Raw genomic sequence first — 20640 nt, 5'->3', positions numbered from 1 at the left:
GAGATTAACAACAGCATCCCATCAGCTAGGTCTTCATCAAACTATGAACAAGAGGAGTCGGTGTCAAAACAGAGCATGTAATCCTTTTCTCAATTTCTAGATTGTAAAATGACTCATAACAAGCTGACATATAAAACATAGATTGCCTTCATTAAAATGACTGCACTTTTCTTTCATTTTTATTTTTTTACCCATTATATCTATGATCACATACAGCTGTTCTTCTGCCACCAATTCATATGTGAACACTGTCTGCTGGTTTTAATTAGTTTCCTCTCGTAAATAGAGACTTATGTTAAAATAAAACGGAATCAATAGTTTAAGGTTAATTATGCCCTATTCTCTTTTTTATTTCCTAGGCTTATGAAACAATTACTAATTGAATCTAATGAAAGCCATGGTTATCTCTTTAATCATGTTTTAAACAAAAAGCTGTAAAGCAAAAGCCCATTCCCACTTTAATTTTCTCTTAAAAGCTTTTGTCATCCCTATTGACTTTGGATTGAAATATTGTAGGTAAGGACCCATGGATTGTTTCTACTGGAAGAGATTTTAAAGTTCTTGTTTCCCAATTTTCATTCTATAGATGTAGAGACTGAGGTTCCAAGAGGGTTCTTGGATCTTGCTCAGTTTAGTGGCAGACTTGGGAAAGCAAGCCAGGTTCTGGAGTGCCAGTTCAGTGTTTTTCCGTTGTAAGGATGGAGTTTGGTATTTTTACCCATGACACTTCTTTTCCCTATCCCACTTCTTGCAAGTTTGTTTGGCTCGCTCTTGTTCCATTTGTGGCTATGAGGATTATATAAGATAATGTTATACGTGGCAGGAAACAGGAAATTTAATAAACATTAGTTGTCCTTCCTGTTTGTAAAACCTTATGTAAATATAATTTCATAAATCACAACACATTTAAGGATACTTAAGAAAGCTCTCTATTTCAAGAAATCTGGAAGGGAATCTTTTTGAAAAGAAAGAATCTTTTATAATGCAAATAACCATCCCCTAGGTAACCTGTTTTGCTGCCCTGGATATTTATAGTGCTGTGAGAGGAGTTTGTTAGTTCAGGATTGATAGAAAGCTCACTTAGCCCACCAGTGGATGAATGGCAAAGTCCTACGCAATTCACCAGCTCTGTCCCTGACGGATTAGGTACGGTGCCTGTGCATTCTCCATGCACTACAAGCAATATATTCTGCCCTGAGATGCCGGGCCATGTGGGGATGCCATACACCACCTGCTTCTCTTGGGGACATCAGAATTCATTAGCTGTATAGAGTCGTTACTCTTTGACAAGAGCTGGACAGGCTGGCAAGAATGTCTGCTTTTCCCATCAAGATGAGCTGACGCTGCTGCTGCTGCTTTGTTGCACTCTCACGGGGGGATGAAATCTGTTGTCCCTGAGAACCATAACATTATTACAGTAATGTACCAGGGGGCCTCCAATGTGCAGACTGTCCTCTAAATTCAGTGCTTCCTGAATGCCCACTTTTAATTAAATGTGCTATCATAAAGTACTGGGCATTCTTTGATGATAATGATGGCATCCACAAAATGATTCATGCCTTTAAAACACATCAGTGTGCTGTCTCTGCACTTGTCTTCAAATAATACTAAATTATTAGTATTAATGCTTTGATAAGGGCATGCTCTCTGAGTTGTTTGATTAGTAATGGCATATAGTAGTACATTTTCTTTGCATTTTTGAAGCCACTCTCCCTTCTGGAAAATAGTACTCATTTGTAAGATCTCTGATCTAGATAACAGATGGATTCCATATCTGTGCAGTCAAGTATAGAAGTAGTATTGTGTACTAGTTAAGACATTAGGCATAAAATCTTTACCATAAAATCAGTTTTACCACTTACTAGTTAAGTGAACTTAGGCAAGAATATTGACTGCTCTGTGCCTCAGTGTACTTATCTGTAAATTGAGGATAATTGTAATAGTATCAACCTCACAGGATTGCTGTAAAGATTTAATGAATTACTACATAAAAGCATTTAGAACTGTGCTTGGTAGTACGTGAGTGTTCTGCCATTATTATTCTGCAAATGTGCTAAATCAAGAAATTAGAAAAGTAATAGGATTTAAAGGCTTGTCATTCTCAGCAACTTGCTTTAACCATCTGGGCTCAGACTAGCTACATTTACTAATATTCCTCTTTGCTGTGTGATCTATTCAATAACTTAGGAGACTTCTCCTTCATAGGATTTTTCTCCCCACATTTGCGATCAGGTGTAGAGGCAAGGTAGAATTGCTCCTGGGTGGTAGGACTCCTCTACATGGGTGATGGTTTGTTATCCAGTCATGCAGACCTCCTCCTTGTTTTGAAAACAGGGCTCCATGGCTGGATTTATATATATTTTTTATTTCTCTGGTGGCTTTAGGATCACTGCAAAATTAGTCTACTTTATTAACTTCGAAGCATCATAACCATTCTGTTTGCCAGATGTCTATAAGAATTTTTCTAAAAGAAACTTTTATTAACTTTCATGTCTTTTTTAAACATCTGTGGGAACTTTATTGAAGCATAGGGACCTAAGAAATGCCCAGAAACAGGCTCATTCAATTTGAATGTGGCATTCTTGGCATCGTTGTATTTTAATATTAGTAAAACCATTTTAGTTATGCTTGTGAATAATCTTCACTCTTGCAAGAGAATGAGTTAAAGAAATAGAAATTGGGTTAACTTGTTTTAATGAGAAGTTATGTGTATGTATACATATGTGTTTGTGTTTGCATTTATGTTCAACTCTTGCCTCAGTATCAGAAGTCTATGTGACTATTAATGAATAATTAATCTAATGAGAAATAACATCTGTATTTCAGTGTGTTTGTTATCACGTAAGAATTTTATAGAGGCTAGCTCATTTAATCTCCAAAGTTAAAAAAATCATGAAATCCAACAGGATTCTGAGATCAGCAGTCACTGATGGTGGATATTTAAGAGAAGGACCGCTTGTAATTCTTCTTTGTATCTGAAACAGTGTCTGGTACATAGTAGATGCTCAATAAGTTTTTGTTGCATAAACTGTGACTGTATGAATGAATGAATTATATAATTCCAAAGGAATATATTAGAATGAAAAAAAAAGACTTGCATTTTATTAAAGTAAAGCACTATATGCATGACAGTAGACAAGTCAGTTTACCATTTGGGACCTCAGTTTATTCATTGCAAATCAAAGGTGAGATCTCATCAGCTCTACAGTCTTAAGAGTTCACTATGGGATTTACACACCATCATTTACTGCCAATCAATTTTCTCCAGTGCAGAAACACCTTTCGCATTTCCATTAGCTAGGCAACAACTCCTGACATATTCACTTCATTTTTCCTTTTGACTTTGTGATTTGAAAGTAAGATTTAAAAATCCAATAATGCAAGAAACAGCCACATATTAGATTCAACCCCAAAGGACAGTCAACTGCAGTCAAATGCCAGAAATATGGCATTTGGTATCCAAAATCTCTCTGTTTCTTTTAAGTGGCATCTTCTCTTTCCTCATTTCGAACTGTTTTTTTAATTGACCTTGTTTTATAGTTATGTGAAAATGCTTTGCTCCTAGAGCCTGCTCTCATCAAAACCCTACTTTTCATCACCACTTGAAAAATCACACAGGTGGGACATATTCTTTAGTTTCTACTGGCCCATTTGTAATAATTTGCCTGTGTTTCATTTTTTATTTTCCCAGCAATTGCCAGGGGTAAAAATTAAGTTAAGCCACAAACTCCCTAGTGAATGAAAGGCAAGACTAACGATTAGTACTTGACTTAGGAGATAATGAAATGAAGGCTAACAGGAGCAAGTTTTGCCTGGTATTTACGACAAGTGTCAAATCAATGGACTAGATAGAATTATTTCATTGACTCATTGAGATGGTATCTTCTTTTTGGAATTCAGATTAACACACACACACGCACACAGATGTAGTTCTGAAAATAAAGCTGTATATAGTCTTTCTTTGACTTGCCTCTCTAGGAATAAAGAACTCAGGGTCTGAGCACCGAAGTACATTATAGTCTACAGTGTAAGCAGAAGTCAGAATTGAAAGCAGCTGCTTTGGGTCTGGTACAAGTACTAAAAATTGCTTAGCCAGTTCAGGAATAATCTACAACTAGGCAACACCTAGGGACCAAATGTATTATTCTAATTAAGTAGATGGTGCCCTGTTTGAGAAGTAATCCCATTCCCTCCTGTAATCACACTTCAGACACACATTTAATGTGCTTGACTCTCCCTACCCTCTCGCAGGAAGCAGATTGTCTAAGGAGAACTACATAAATTCTTTCATCTTAATAGGGATTAAAAAGCAGTTTTAGCTCAAAATCTTTTTTGAAGTATTCGTTACAAGAAAACTCTTTAACAAAAGATCCCCAAACCTAAACTGATTCACTACAAGCAAAAATTGGATGATCTGGATTCCGGTAAAACAGACCAACATAGAGTCCCTAGAGAATGTTGAGACAACATATGTCTTAAGAATAACCAATCTCTAGCCATGTCTTATGAAATTCCTTCACTCTTGGTCCAGATGGCCCCAAACCTCAGCCCCAAAGCTAATTGTGCCCCTTTCACCACATTGGCAGCCACACATATTTAACCAGTTTTGTGTGGGTCCAACACCAGATTGTATTAACTCAGCCAAGGCTTCTAAGTGAAGCAGGAGACTGTGCTTAAATAATGTGCCCCCCTGTCCCAATTCAAACACTTGGGGCTCAGTTGCACACAAGTTTTGTGAGTCATCTGCAATTAATCTCTTTGGTAGTGAAAACGATGAATTACTGATATAATAAGTTGATTCAGAAGCACTGTGATTCGAATGATTAAAAATATAAAAGATATCTAGTATTTCCCATCTTTCTTATTGCAAAGCCACCTTTTCTACTGGTTAACTCTAGAGTAGGTGTGTCTTCTCTCTATACACAAAAGAGGTAGACTCTATTTTTTTTTTTTTCAGGGATTTTTTAAATTTTTTAATTTTTTTGTTTATTGTGGTAATATTGGTTTATAACATTGTATAAATTTCAGGTGTACGTCATTATACTTCTGTTTCTGCATGGATTACATCATGTTCTCATGTTCACCACCCAAATACTAATTACAATCCATCACCACACACATGTGCCTAATTATCCCTTTCGCCCTCCTCCCTCCCCCCCCCTTCCCCTCTGGTAACCACCAATCCAATCTCTGTCTCTATGTGTTTGTTTGTTGTTGTTATTATCTACTACTTAATGAGTGAGATCATACGGTATTTGACCTTCTTCTTCTCACTTATTTCACTTTTCATAATACCCTCAATGTCCATCCATGTTATCACAAATGGCTGGATTTCATCGTTTCTTATGGCTGAGTAGTATTCCATTGTGTATATATACCACATCGTCGTCTTCTTTTGTGTGTGTGTGTGTGTGTGTGTGTGTGAGGAGATCAGCCCTGTGCTAACATCTGCCAATCCTCCTCTTTTTTTGTCGAGGAAGACTGGCCCTGGGCTAACATCCATGCCCATCTTCCTCCACTTTATATGAGACGCTGCCACAGCATGGCTTGCCAAGCAGTGCGTCAGTGAGCGTCCAGGATCCGAACCAGCGAACCCCGGGCCGCTGCAGTGGAGCGCGCACTTAACCACTTGCGCCACCAGGCCGGCCCCCTATACCACATCTTCTTTATCCGTTCAGTGGACTCTATTTTGAAGAGTGCAAAATTGGCAATCCAAAGAGATTTATCTAAACCCATATAACAAATTAATGAGACTCAGGACAATAGATTCTGATTATTGAGACATATTTGGCCCAGACTGCATAGATTATGTGAACATGGAGCTTTCTCCTTCCTAGCAAATCCCAAATGTATATGACAAGAAAATGTTACCTAAAGACGGATGGCTCTCTTTTTTCCTGATGACCCCTCACAGAGCTGGTGTGGCTGCTGATTGTGGTGAAAGGGACACAGTTAGCTTCTGGACTGAGGTTTGGAGACATCTAGATCAAGACTGAAAGAATTTTATAAAAAGACCATGGATAGAGATTGATTATTTTTAGGACACATGATGACAAAGCATGGAGAATTGAAGGAGTGGTCAGTCTGACCATTAATTCCTAAAAGGTCTGTTGATATCCCAGCTCACCTCAGGGCTTGGTTCATGACTCCCACATCTTTACGTCCACCTCCACCTGTCACCTACTGGACATTGTCCTCTGGGTGATCCACAGGCATTTTAACTTGACAAAACTTGTTCCTCAATTTGGGGACTGATTGTTTCAGCATATGGGGTTTTTAGTGACACTCTACTCAGTGGCTTGAAATAGGTAAGGCAAATTGTCCTTGAGAGTTATATCTTGATAAAAACACAATAAGGGTTACAGACGTGGCCCCCTCAATTACTATGTGGGAGAAAGGTTATCCTGGATTTGACAGTGCTCAGACTAATGCTATCAACTATTGGAATAATAAAACCAACTTTCCTTTTTCCAATTTTTGTTTACCATCCTCCCAGCCTTTGCATTGGTATTTTTTGTTCTATGTGGAATATTGGTCTCAACGTTCTTTACTACACTAATTCCTACCATGCCGAACAAACCTCTTCAGAACATGGTCTGTTGCCTATCGTATGATAGATATTCAAAAAGCACTTTGAACATCAAAAACATAAATGGTTTTTGAATGAAAGAGTAGATGAATAATAACGAGAGAATCCAAAATGTTCTTAAAGCAGTTTAAGCTCTTTCAAGGATGGTGAAAGATGTGGCAACATATTCTTCCCCCAAAAGTGTACGGGATTTTACAAAACATTCAGTTATTCTGAAGAAAAAGGCCAGATGAATCACAAGTGTATTTCAACACACTCAGGCTATTGTGAGAGGCTACTTTCTCTCTTTCTCAAAGGAAGGTACTATCTAACGTAATTAATATGCTCTGATGTGTCTCTCTCCCCCTGGTCTTGGTGGGTTGATGGGGGATGGAAAATTGAGGTTATGAGAATTTAATTGCATATTTTTATTTAAAAGACTTGCTTTATTAACTGGCAAGAGCTTAGAATAAGGTATAAGCCCTAGTTAATAGAGGAAGCATTCTACACTTCTCAAAGTTACAAAGACAAAAGGAGAAAAAAAAACCCTGAAAACTTGAACTAAGATTCTAAGACGTATTACTAAAATACAAGTGGGAAATACCAGTCATTTTACTAGGAAAAGGCAAAGTGAACTATATTTGAGTTATACTTGAAGATGAACTTGAATTCTCTTTCTGATTTCTTGGAGTAGTATTATTTATTTTAGTTTTTATTTTATTTTACAGGAAGTTTCTAATTTCAAGAATGCAAAACCAAAAAAGAAGTAAGTCAAATTTACTTTGAAAACTTTACATTCTCTTAGTTTTATAATGTCAAATGGAATATTTTAGTGGGTTTTCTGTCAAAGTGCTTTTTAAAAAATTGTCATGTACAAATCTAGGTATGGTTTACTCCGCTACCATTTATCTATTTATGGTGATGCATAGAAAACCTGTGCTGTGACATTCCTGTAGACAGAGACGTGAAAATTAAATTTTTAGAAGAAGAAACGTTTTTAAACTAAGCTCAGATTAAAGTGGAAGCCTACTTGAAAATATGTTTCTATTGGTGACCTGGTAATATTCTGAAGAGTTCTTCTAATCCAAATAAAAACGTGTTTGCAAAGAGATTTGGGTTATTTAGGTCAGGCTTGGCTTTACATTCAGCAGATCAAGCTGCCAGAGGACGTGACACACACATGTTGCATAAGGTAATGGGATTTTAACTAATAAGGAGGAAATACATGGGGGCAGGAAGTTGATTTATGGAGAAATTTCCAGATTGGTTGCTGATGATACAGAAGAATGTCTTCATTGCTCTCTGGAATGGTGTGAGACCAAATTGTTAATATGTGAAATTCTTTCTGGGTTTAGTCTTTCTTGACAGCCTTTGCTCCACTCGCCCCTCCTCCCCCTCCACCAAACCACTCTGTACTTTCATATTCTTTCCTCCCTTTCCTGCTCAAAGCTTTCTCCCAGTAAGGATATAAAACAAATCCATAGTAAGTAGGTAATTGCATGATTAACAGCTTAGAGCACCAGCCTGGCGAGGGTAGTTGTATTTCAGCCAGTTACCTACTTAAACTACAACAACAGTGGCATTTTAAGCATGAGCTGGAGTAAAGAAGAGGTTTTTATGGCAGAGCTCTTCTCAGTCTTAAAAATCGCCCCACCTATGTAGCTGTTTGTTCGATCCACGGATAAAGAACTCCTAATTCCAAATCAAATACTTAAACAAAATTACAATATTGGCTTATGACTGATGCTTCTACAGATTAGAGGATACCAAAACATGGTGGGGCAGAGGAGGGTGAATGAAAGGGAAAGTAACTAATGTTGACTGAATTGGGATTTTTCAAACATAAACCAAATCAATTCATGTGACAGATAAATCAGTTAATCTGAGGACAGATTCCAACTAGTTAAAATAAAATTGAAGACTCTTTTGAGTTCCTCAGTTCTTTTGTCACCACCCCCTAGAAGGGAATAACATCTCATTTGGTTACACACCTACCTCACTTACAGTATTATAAATAGCTTTTTTGGAACATGCATTATTTGCCAAGAGATATCCTAAGCATTTTGCATTAAAAAATTTAAAATAAACCAAAATAAAATGGTTAAGAAAAAAGGGTACATTATATATGTAGGTTTTTGCTTACAACCTTGAACTTAAAAAAAAAGGTGAACTTGGCTTTAATTTAACCACTACCAAGAATGTCAAAAGTGGAAAACTGTGTGTTCACTCAGTATATAAATTGATTAACATGGTCGAGTCCGCATAGTCCTGTCCTCTGTTTCTGTTTTAGACATTTTTTTAGGGAAATTTTCAATCATATGCAGAGGAAGAGATAATGATTTCACATTGCCATGCTTGAACAAGTATCAACCTATAGTCAATCTTATTTCATCCTAACCCATTTGACTCCCTACTCCCCCTCATCCCCACTAGGTTTCTTTTAAAGCAGATCCCAGACATATAATTTCATGTTTCAATATATATTGTTAAAAAACAAGAACTGTTTTTTTAAAAACATAACCATGATACCACTACTACACTAGAACAAAATAAGGAAAATGACATAATATCACCAAATATACAGTGAATGTTAAAATTTCTCTGATAACTTCAAGTGCTTTTTTATAGTTGGTTTATTTGAATCAGGATCCAAACAAGATCCATGCAATGCATTTGTTCATGTCTCTTAATGTATAAGTCTCTCTCTCTCTGTTTATTTGTTCAAGAAACTGGATTGTTTGTTCTGAGGAATTTCCCATATTTTTGCATTTTGCTGATTGGATTCTTGTGGTATTTTTTAAAAACATGTTCTTCTATCCCCTATGTTTCCTGTAAATTTTTAGTCAGATCTCGAGGCTTGATAAAATTCAAGTTTGATATATATGTATTTTAAAGTAGGTCACAGTGACTGTATACTTCCTGTTGCATTACATTGGAAGCCCGTATATCTGGTCGTCTCTATTTTTATGATGGTGGTGTTGCTTAGTGGGTTCAGATGGTATCAGACTGACCCATGTACCACCAAGTTGCCCATCAGCTTTTCACTTAAATGCTTTAACAGCAGTTGGTGATTATTGCCCAGATTTGTTGTTTCATTGGGGATTGTACAGTGGTTATATTCAATTTGCATCATTCTTTCTGTGTTTATTGAATAGAATTATTTGAAAAAGAACTTTCCCATATTAACTATTTGATTATTTGAGATACATTCATGTAGAAATGGCCCACTCTTTTTTTTGTGGGTTTTATGAATGTTAGTTTCTCCATGTTGCATGGAAATTTCCAGGCCAGGATTATACTTGTATTAACTGTACTTTGCCATCTTGGGTCAGGAAAATTCAGGACCATATGTAGAACTTAGTTAGAGATAGAATTTATTTTTGCTCTCAAAGGCATTGCACATGTCTAAGTGATCTAATGTCGGTTTGATTAAAAGCATTATTTATTAAATCTAGACTTAAAATATCTGTTTCTTTTATTATTCTAGGTCAATCCAGAGATTTGTGTCTGAAAACAAAGTATTTGGTTAGTAATTCATAAGATTACTCATGGAAATGATATGTTCTGTTTCCCTAAAAGTTATTTTCTTCTGCTGCTGCCATAAAGCAACAATAAGTGATTAATGAAAGTCAAATTGAGTTGTCTTTGAATTCTATGGAAGAAATAAAAATAAGAAATGTGGTTCCATTCTAACTTCAAATGACCAAAACAAAGAAATGATTGACTTATTCAGAATAATTTCCTTTTTTAAAAAAAATTTTTGTGAGGAAGATCAGCCCTGAGCTAACATCCATGCCAAGCCTCCTCTTTTTGCTGAGGAAGGCTGACCCTGAGCTAACAACCGTGCCCATCTTCCTCCACTTTATATGGGACACTGCCACAGCATGGCCTGACAAGCAGTGCGCCGGTGCACGCCCAGGATCCGAACCTGGCCGCCAGCAGCAGAGCGCGCACACTTAACTGCTATGCCATGGGGCCGGCCCCAGAGTAATTTCCTTTTATATTAAAAAAACGAATTCTCTTTGGTGGTTTACTGGCTGATTATGTTCTAGCTTCCCAACTTTAGCTTGGTGGGACCGTGGTCAAGGTTAACTCCTAGATATCTTTTCAGATCTATGAATGTAGGAGTAAATAAAGAAGCAGTCGAAAATGGTTAGATTACAAAAGACTCTTCCACAGCATTTCAAACACCAGAACTTTTCTTTAATTTCTGTGATTACAGTGCCCATAGTAATAATAAAGGCAATTGGCTTGATTTGTATTTTAATTCTAAAGTAAATATCTAATTCTATTAATTACTTTTAGAAAGTTAATGGCCAATGTCTCTCTTTCCCTTACAGGATATAGGACATTCACAATGACAAAACAATTGCATCATTCAGTCAAGAATTCCTTTTTTTATGCAGTTTGTCAAACCTGTAGATGCCCTTTCTTCTTTCTTTCTCCCCAGCAGAACCTAGGAGTCAGAGGAGTCAAACTCCTTCGCCCCTCCTTTCAAAACTAGTTTCCTGGGTAGGATATGAAAAGCTTATTCAGACCAAGATGATGATCATCAATGAATGCATCTTCCAAGGGTGTCTGCATTTTAATCGGGTCTAATATTCTTCTAGTGGTAGCATCCATAGACGCTGGGTCCTATCTCATTAGTCAAGCAAGGCCCTGTGAGCACTAGTTGCTAAGTATTTTGAATATCAGCCCTGATTTGAATAGTGCATAGTCTTAAATGAAAGGTAGTAAGGCAAAATTTTATTTTCCATCTAGATCCATTCTCATAGCACACTATTCACTTTGTACACAGAAGACCATGATGTTTCCATTCTAACATAATTCTCAGTGATCAACTGCCTTCTCTGTAGTCAAATGTGAGAGCAAATAGTGACTTTAAAAATAGCACAGCATACTGAGTTTGTCTCCATGTGATGCTTTAGTTGCATTATTTAAAGTTTGCTTTGTCAGTGTTATGATACAATATGTGGAATGATTAGTCTTTGGGAGGTAAATTAGAAGGGATTACAATTCTTCATTTTGTTGCAGTTCAGTTCTTTACCACATATCCAGGCCCTGCTCTAGGTGTTGGGAGGACAAGGCTAAGCAAATCTTGGTTCTTCTACACAGGGATCTTAGAGTTCCTTGAAACTCTCACAGCTTAGTGTTCTCTCTACACACTTAATCATTTTGTTAAAAATAATGAGGAATGTGGAGGGTGGGGATACTTTAACTTACGCATAAAAAATAAATGGGACCAGCCCAGTGGCGTAGCGGTTAAGCTTGCACGCTCCTCTTTGGCGGCCCAGGGTTCACTGGTTCGGATCCCCTGCGCACACCTACCCACTGCTCAGCAAGCCATGCTGAGGCGGCGTCCCACGTAGAGCAACTAGAAGGATGTACAACTATGATATGCAACCATCTACTGGGGCTTTGGGGAGAAAAAAGGAAAAAAGGAGGAAGATTGGCAACAGATATTAGCTCAGGGCCAATCTTGCTCAAAAAACAACAACAACAACAACAACAAAAAAATGGTTATTAATTCAAGAAAAATACTCCAAAGAATAATGTAATCCTAAGCTACCAAGAGGTATTTCAGTAGAAGCATTCTACCATACATGCTTGGGTGCTTAAGTAGTTCATGGAAATAAATAGGAGCCCACAGGACATCTGGGTGTCCATCAGGGACTAGAACTCCCCACAGTGGACTACAGAGCTTTCTTAACATATCACTTACCAAGTTACCACCACATGCTGAACTTGTTTTGATTTCAAATTTCTTACACTTACGGGACAGATGTTACTGTGAATTCTGCTAACCAATTCTCTGGTTTACTTTAGAAGGAAAAACTGTGAATGACACAATCTGTCAGGAACCCAGCAAGCCTGAGAATGATTCCCACATCAGAAGACTCTGTCAGCTAAAAGGTAATTGCTAAGTCTAGTTCAGCTGACTTTGCATTTTCCCAAAGTAGTTTAAAGGGCAGGTAAGAAAAATCTACATCTTTCTCAATTAAAAATAAGCAGGACATTGTGCTCTACTTAAAAAGGAAAAACTAATAGAATAGAATAGAATATATATATTATTAATAGAATATATACGTGTGTGTGTGAAGATACACATAGACATACAGAAAGGGCGTGGAATCTAAGTTGCCTGTTGAAGCAAAGAATCAATTGAAAATAATATTTGAAAGTCTTTAATGTCTTAAAAGAATTTAAAAATGTATTAAAAGTCAGCACATAAAAAAATCCTCTAAAAATAACATCAATATATTAATACAAATATAAATATATGTTATATTTAGTTTTTCTTTAAATATTTAAGAGAAATAACCTTGATTATTAATGCAAAATTATATCATTTTATAATTTAAAAACTCTCAAGAAGAGCAAATTAGCAGCCAGGTATAGAAAAATTTATTAATAATAAATGACTTCATAATTAAAATTACTTAACTTTGAGAAGGTAATGAATAAAACAAAAAGTCTTGAGAGTTTACAAGGATGAACAATAGCATAAAAAGTTGATCTACTTGGTATTCTCCCTCTAATGTTGCTGAAACAAGAAATAATTGATTATATTAGTTATTGATTATTTGAGATTTTCTGATTTTTAACTAAAAATATTTTTTAATATCTTGGGACAAAGGGAATTAAAGTGTATTTTTCGTAGTCAGGAGGTTAGTGTTGGATTATACATTGTGTTCACAGTTTGTTTTTTTAACAAAGCTCTTAGATTTACAAAGTAATTATTTATAAAAATAATCATTTTCCTTTGAAATATTTCAGTTTTATCCAAGATTGTGTAACATTTTGGTAAATAATTTTAACTGAATTTTTAAATATTGACAGTTTTCTCTATTATAAATAAATAGGTGAAACATTTTGGGATTATCTTAGATATTTTAATTATAACATAGGAAATGTTTTAATAATATTGTGTTTTGATTGGACTCTATCTTTACCTCATGGATGCCAGCTATCCTCATTCACACTCCCAGTGGGTTAGTCATTCATCCTCCATCCATTCATTCATTCATCTGTCCCTTTAATGAACACATGCTATTTTTATGTTATTCTATATTGATCTATGGATAAAGACAGTATAACTATTACAGGTTATTTTTAGTTATAAATTTGCCATAAATTTCTTCAAGTATTCTATTTTCTAAAACTTTCTATGAATTTTTTTTTTTTTTCATTTAGGAGTAATAGGCAGGTAATTCTACAATAGCTACTCTGACAAAGCAGCAAAAAATCTTGGCCTTAGATGAGGTGCTTCTGATTAGTGATCTGTTCTTTGTCAAAGATGAAAAAAGGAAGGTTTTACAGAAACCTTCTCAGCTTTGGTATTTCTCAGATTCTTGAATGACCGTGTGTTCTCTCTGTGTTTGTGTGTGTGTGTGTGTGTGTGTGTGTGTCTAAGAAGTTCAGCTGACATTTCAGCAGTAGCAGCTGAGTCACAGGACATTTCCCAGAGATTAGTGCTGTGCTAGGAAGAGTTGATGGCCTGAGACCAAGGCTGTCGGTGCCATTGTAAATTGAAGGGAGAAATTCAGTTGTGGGGGAGGGCCACAAGTTGTGGACTTGAATTTTATGGGCGTAGTAGCTTCATTTGGAAGGCTCAGAATATTTCTCAGCAATTAGTGCCCTACATATCAACCCATAATATTTCTTTTTCATTTTAAACACTACTTTTTAAGTGTTAATTGCATAATTACTTAAGAGTGGTTTGCTGTGCCTGTGGATAGGTCATGTGTGAAGTTGAGTGAGATGAAGCTCGGAAGGTGCATCATTGCTGTCATCCACAGCCCATGATTTTATTGAACACTAATGATGAAATCGCAAAGACAGCCTCAGTGAAACAGAAAAAAATATATAGGGAGACAAGTGGTAGCAGTGACATTAACTCCTAAAGAATCTGTTACAAACTCAAGACCAAAAAAAAAAGAACATTTCTCTCAATTTCAATTTCAAAATGGTATTTCGACATGACCCATATTAACAGCATTTCAGTTCTTTATAAAAAGTACTGGGGACTGATGAAAGAAACTTCTACAGGCTATATTTAGCCAAGGATTTCTGCCTGGTGTTTTAATCCATAAAGATATTCCTATCGCTCTATAACATGACTGTGTTATGTCAGTTAAAACAAAATTTATCAGAATAAGTTGAGTGCCAGAAGCATAACATTTTTAGTTTATCTAGTCCATTTCCTTCTTCTAAGAAGAATTTTATGTAAACCTACATCTATGCTATTAAAAGAGACTACATCTGTAAAATAAACATAGGATAAATTGAGTGCTCAGAACTTTACAACTGAAAAATTTCGTAGTTAGGTATGTGGTTTTGATGAGATTCATTATCAAAAACACCCCATTGGTAGAGGAGAAATGTTGTGAGGGCCTTCCAGTTTAACATTTGAATTGCCACTGGTTTGAAACCTTCTTTCTTGATTCTAGTCAATATTATTTGGCCAGCTTCCTCAGAGTAAGCATATAACTATTTTGGCTTAATTTTTCCAGCCCTTATTAATTCTTTTTCTTTATTGGCTTGATACTCTCATTTTCAAGATGGCAAATATATAAAGTCACAAATGTATTTACTATTTAATTTTCAGGGATCACAATTTAATTTAAAAATTGTTTCCCAAGAGCATATAATTTAACTCTGGTTAGACTGGGCTACATGAGGAGTGACAGAGAGAAGTCCTGTGTCACACCTGAACATCTGCTTATGATGCGGGAATAAACTCCCTGAGCAGAGGCTGCCTGTTGAGTGGGCCTCTTTCGTTTGTGAGGAAGGCTTTCTGAATTGAGTGATGAGAACACTCAGAGTTCTAGTCTTCTGTACAAATGAATCTTGGGGTCCCTTCAAGTTTTAGGGGAGTTCTTCCTAGGATTATAGTTATCTAAATATGGTCAGAACTATCTCCATTAGAATCACCTAGAAGCTGATTAGAAATATTGCTTTTTTTACTTAATCCCATTATTTCCCTGCATCTGCATTTGAGGGGCAGTTGCAGTCTGAATATTTACATTGGATTGTGCATTCTTATGTACACTGTTGTTTGTGATCCACTTACGTAGTTTATGCATGTTCTGATAATCTGTCGCTGCAAACAAACCGCCTCAAAACTTAATGGCATCAAACAACATTTTCTTAGGCTCATGGATTTTGTGGGTCAGGAATTCAGCCTGAACAGTGCTTCATGATGTCTGAGGCTTCCTCTGAGAAGACTAGAATGACTAGGGAGGACTTAGATGTCTGGTGGCTAGAATCATCTAAAGGCTTCTTCACTTAATAGTTACATCTGGTACCTGTTCTGGGATAACTTGAAAGCTGGGACTGTCAACTGGAAAACCAATATGTGGCCTCTCTGTGTGACTTTAGCTTCTTCCAGGCTAAGGGCTGGGTTTCAAGAGGGAGGGACATGAGAGGGAGCTTCACACATCACATGAGGAAGTGTCTGGAGAGTGAGCATCCCCAAAGATCAAGGTAGAAACTGCAAGGCTTCTTCTGACCTGGTCTTGGAGGTCACAAAACATCACTTACACTGCATTTTACTGTGACGAGTGAGTCACTAAGGCCAGCTCATTCAACAAGAGAATTGAACTCCATTTCTTTGTGGAAGAGTGCCAAGGTCACATTGCAAAACTTGTGGTATGAGAGATACTTTTGTGGCCATCTTTGGAAAATACAACTGCATGTTGCCTAATTCAGATATTGTGACTTTGTTCCTATTTAGGACCAAATTGCTTCTGTCTTTATAGATGTTCTATTATAGGGTAATATTTGGGAGATTACAAATAAATAAAAATGTATAAGACCACAAAACAAATGGCTAATCCTCTGTCCAGAGAGGAAAAATCCACTACAATTTAAACAGCAGATATTTATTTGGACAATTAGAATTGCAATTCTGGAGACACAGATTTGGGTAGAAACCCAGAACGTGTTCCAATTATAGGAGAGGGGTTCAAAGGTTTTATGGGAAGAAGGGAGGATGAGGTGAGTTGTATTGAAGAAGAGTTCATTGGTGCTAGATGAGGTCAGGCTAGGTTTGTGCTTCATTGATTGGTTAGCGATTTGGTCATCAGCACAGTCCAGTTTTACCAGTTCTTACAAACAGGATATTTTTGTCCTTACTGACTTCTTGGAATGTTGGCAGTTTGGTCCAGTTTGGAAGATAAAGAAAACAAGCCGTACAGAGCAATTCCTCTGAAATGGCTGCTCCAGCTCTATTTTAATATGGGTCTACCCATGTTATCTTTCACACTTCATAAAATGCCGTTTTCCTGGTGTCCCTTTGTTAGTCCAAAGCCCTTAAAGGTCCTCCATTTTCTACAGCAGAGGCCACAAACTGGTAGCTATATAAATGGATTTATTCTGAGGAAAAGCTTGTTTGAGCCATACAGTATTTTAAAAATCAGGAAATTTTATATTAAAATCCATATATTTATACTCTCTTGAAAAACATGAGGGAAACGGACAATCCTGGGCTCAAAGTCTGAGAGAGCTGAAAGCAATGGCTGCCCTTTAGCAATGGCAGCCCTTGAACTTACCACGGACCTCCCATTGTCTCCTTGAGAAAATTCACTTCCTTTAGTTAAGTTACTTGTTTGACTCCTGTAGATATTTTTTATTTGCAACGTTGATCTATGGGTATGTCCAAATTCCTCTGCCTGGCGCTCAAGGCCCATTAAAATTTGGCCTCACTTACCCTTCCAGTCCTACCTCCTCCTATGATATATTCAGAATTGCCTGTTGCTTGGCTAATCTCAGTCTCTACACTTAATGAAACATGTTCCACTCATTCCACACTATAGGCTAGTGTTCATAGCATTGCCAGCATATTTGTAACTTTTCCTTTCCTTCTACCTTTCAAACTATCCCCATTCTTCAAGCTTCCATTGGGGCCCCGCTTCTTCCATAAGTACTCTGGGTCATGGTGGTCTCTCCCCACAGGAGTGTCTGCATCACGCATTTACTGCCTGACATTATGACGTAAGTGATGTAAACGCCTTGTGCACAGTCCCCAGCTGCTTCCAGATTCTAGAGTACAGGTGACCACTTTGCTGTTCTCTTCCTGTACTCAGAAGAATAATTATAGAGGGAGCTCTCCAAAGTTCATGTGAAAGGGATCAAACAAGGGAAGAGATGGAAAGAAAGAAACAAACGAAGGAAAGAAATTTTTTTTTCTAAATACAGGAACTGAAAAAAAAAAGCTTCAAAATTCTACTGCTAGCATCCTGACCCTGTAATGGAAGATCTTACTTCAAACAGCCAGATGACAAAACCAGTTCATTTTAAGATTTAAGTATTTTCTAGAATCCTATAGTGTAGTTACTCTGATTTTAAATATTGTTATTGATGTAAATAACTCTGAGACTGAGCTGTGAATTTAACATATCTTTTCACAATAGCTATGACGGGAGTTTGGAGAAAAACCTGCACCTATTTTTTACTGTGGGTGGAGGGTAGGCCTTGCCAACCCCTTCCTCCCTGCAGAAAATGAGATTAAGAAATAGCGGAAAATTAAAGCAATGATTGCAGGTAAAAAGGAGTGAAGGTGAAGGGAAAAGTCACTTCCCACGGCTGCACCTGGTGGCCAGGTGACTTCTGCGGCTCTCAGTATCCTCGTCTGTAAACCAGTGGCTTGGATCAGGTGATCCATAAAGTTCTGCCCTCTTTTAGCTCACTGTGCATTTCAGATTTAAATAAATGGAGCCCCTTTTACAGGGCCTGAAAGGGAAATGCTACTGCCTTTTGAAAAGGTTTCATTTAGCTACAAGCAAATGGATGCCACATTCCAAAGCTTTTACTAAAGCATGCAGAGAACAATTTCAACATAAATAATTCATGTTGAGAAGACATGAGCTAATGAAGCTCAAAATGCCGGGGGTGGAAAGCTTAGTTTAACAGAAATAGGTGAGGTGATAACTTCATGGAATCATAGCATTTTGGAGTTAGAAGTGGCTTTAGTATCTATATGCTACTCTTTTATTACCAACAGGGAAAGTGAGTCCCAGAGAGGTTCTATGGCTTGTGCAGGTATACAACTGGTTAGTGGCATTCTTTGTTTTTATTTTGTTTAATTTCTATTTTAGTTTGATCTGTTTCTTGTAAGAATAACATGTCTTTAAGAAAATAAACATTTATGATCTAGTCAATATTATATCTTAATAGACTAAAGAAAAATATAATGAGTACTAAATTGTACATAAACTTTTAAAATTTTGTAATTTCTGATAATCTATATATAATGTTTATCTCTTTTCATAGACCTAAATGAAGATGATGATTTTCCTCTGAGTAATAACATACATACTCTTCAAGGAAAAAAACTGCAAGGCATTTCCTATCAGGTAAGGTGAATAATCAACATTTATGTGGTGTTTTCTGAAATTCATCTTGTTACTGAGCTCTGTAATATGCTAGGTGTAGTGTACAGTACTTAGACAGCCTTGTAGCTATTTTGTAGTTAGTTATTGTAGGTTGTTTTGTAATTGATATGCTTATGCCCCTGTGAATTGGAATATAAATGAAAAAAATAAAATGATGACTTGAGTTAATAAACCATTTTGATTATGCAAAACATCATGCTCCTCAGCCTTTTGATAAGTAATTCTGAGCCTGTTAAATTAATATACTGGGGTTTTCTCTGACAAGACCTATGCTAAGTGCTTAGAACTATCTGGCAACCTTCAGCGTGGGGCACGTGCCTGGTGTTTTTACATTTGCTATAAAAGCATATAGTATGATTCCTGACATATCCCTTTTAAAATTGCATTAATTAGCCCAGGAGTTCGAGCAATTAAGAATATCTGAACCTTGGGCCTCCCTAATAATAATAACATAGTAAAGCCAAATAGTTGCTATTCACCCTGTAACAAAAAATAATGTATGTGTCAATAGGGCCAACTCAGGCATCATACTGAATTTTGATATTTTTCTGACAGCTATGGGGTTCTCTTTACTCATTCTGATAGTTTTATTAGAAAATTTAGAACTGACCTTCCTCAGTGCAGTAGATTGATCAATAGGCAGAGAGAATATAGCATATGAATTGTGACGGGCTGATTTGGTGAGGAAAGGGAGCTCGCATTCTTAAATCCAGCCTGATTTCTGAGGCTGTCGGAGGCCCTCCGATGAATTAGACAGTGGGCCATAACTTTTGATCAACTGCAGTTCTGCTGGCTGTTCTGATGCTGCCGGAGTGATAGAACTGTGCTCCCGAGGCTAGCTGCACACGGCTGCACATTGTCTGAGCCCCTGTCTCCCAGTGGGGTCTCAAAGTGCATGGTTGAAAGCTCTGAAATCAGTCAGAGCTCCCTTTGAATCTTCGTTCGGCCTTTAGTAGCTATGTGACTTTGGGCAATTGAATTAATCTCTCTCTGCCTCAGTTTTCATCATCTGTAGAATCAGTCTATAAAGAACCTGTATCTCATGGCTGTCATAAGTATGATACTTCGTGAAAGCACTTAGCTTCATAGCTGGCATTTAGGAGATGCTTAAAAAAATTCAATTGTTGTTGTCATTGAGGCTCCTCTCTTCTCTTCTCCCTCCCCTTCCTCCTTCTCTTACTCTTTGCCAGGGCTTAACGACACTTTCACAAGCACAGCTGGCAGATTATCTCTGAAATGTGCAGTCTCACTCTCCTAAATTTAGATGAGGCCTCAGATATAGTATCTAAGTGAAACATTGTCTGATAGCCAGGAAAAAAATAACGGCTGGTTTACAGTAAGAGCTCCCCAGACATGTATTGTGCCAAGAGAAATCCTTCTTTAGATTTTTAGTAGAAAAATAGAACCATCCCTTAGAAAGAAGAAAATGATGGAGGAATTTCTTAGAAGAAAAGCATTAAAGATAATATCTTCACTTTAACACCAATCTTTCTGGACATTTTAATTGGCCAAGAAGTGATCCTTCTAAAATGGTAACCATTCAATTGTACTGTATAATTTATCACTAAAGATGAGTTGAGGGAGTTCATACCCAGTGACAGAAAAGCAGGGGCCATCTAATCTAGAAATCTTCATTTGGCAGTAAGAGGTGGTCTTATCTATCTTTAATATCTCTCT

General features: G+C 36.9%; 1 protein-coding gene across 1 annotated transcript in view; it reads left to right on the top strand.

The window, feature by feature from the left end:
• SAMSN1 (SAM domain, SH3 domain and nuclear localization signals 1) overlaps positions 1–20640 on the top strand; it is a 135263-nt gene that overhangs the window by 18435 nt on the left and 96188 nt on the right. The window contains exons 2-5 of the mRNA XM_058570703.1: positions 7297–7334; positions 10056–10093; positions 12395–12481; positions 18842–18924. Of these exons, the coding sequence (XP_058426686.1) occupies positions 7297–7334; positions 10056–10093; positions 12395–12481; positions 18842–18924 (246 nt within the window). The remainder of the gene's footprint in view (positions 1–7296; positions 7335–10055; positions 10094–12394; positions 12482–18841; positions 18925–20640) is intronic.

Source organism: Diceros bicornis, chromosome 27 (assembly GCF_020826845.1).
Source record: "Diceros bicornis minor isolate mBicDic1 chromosome 27, mDicBic1.mat.cur, whole genome shotgun sequence".
In the NCBI taxonomy this organism is placed as follows: domain Eukaryota; kingdom Metazoa; phylum Chordata; class Mammalia; order Perissodactyla; family Rhinocerotidae; genus Diceros; species Diceros bicornis.
The sequence above is the reverse complement of the archived record's forward strand: the minus strand, read 5'-3'. Positions and strand labels throughout refer to the sequence as shown.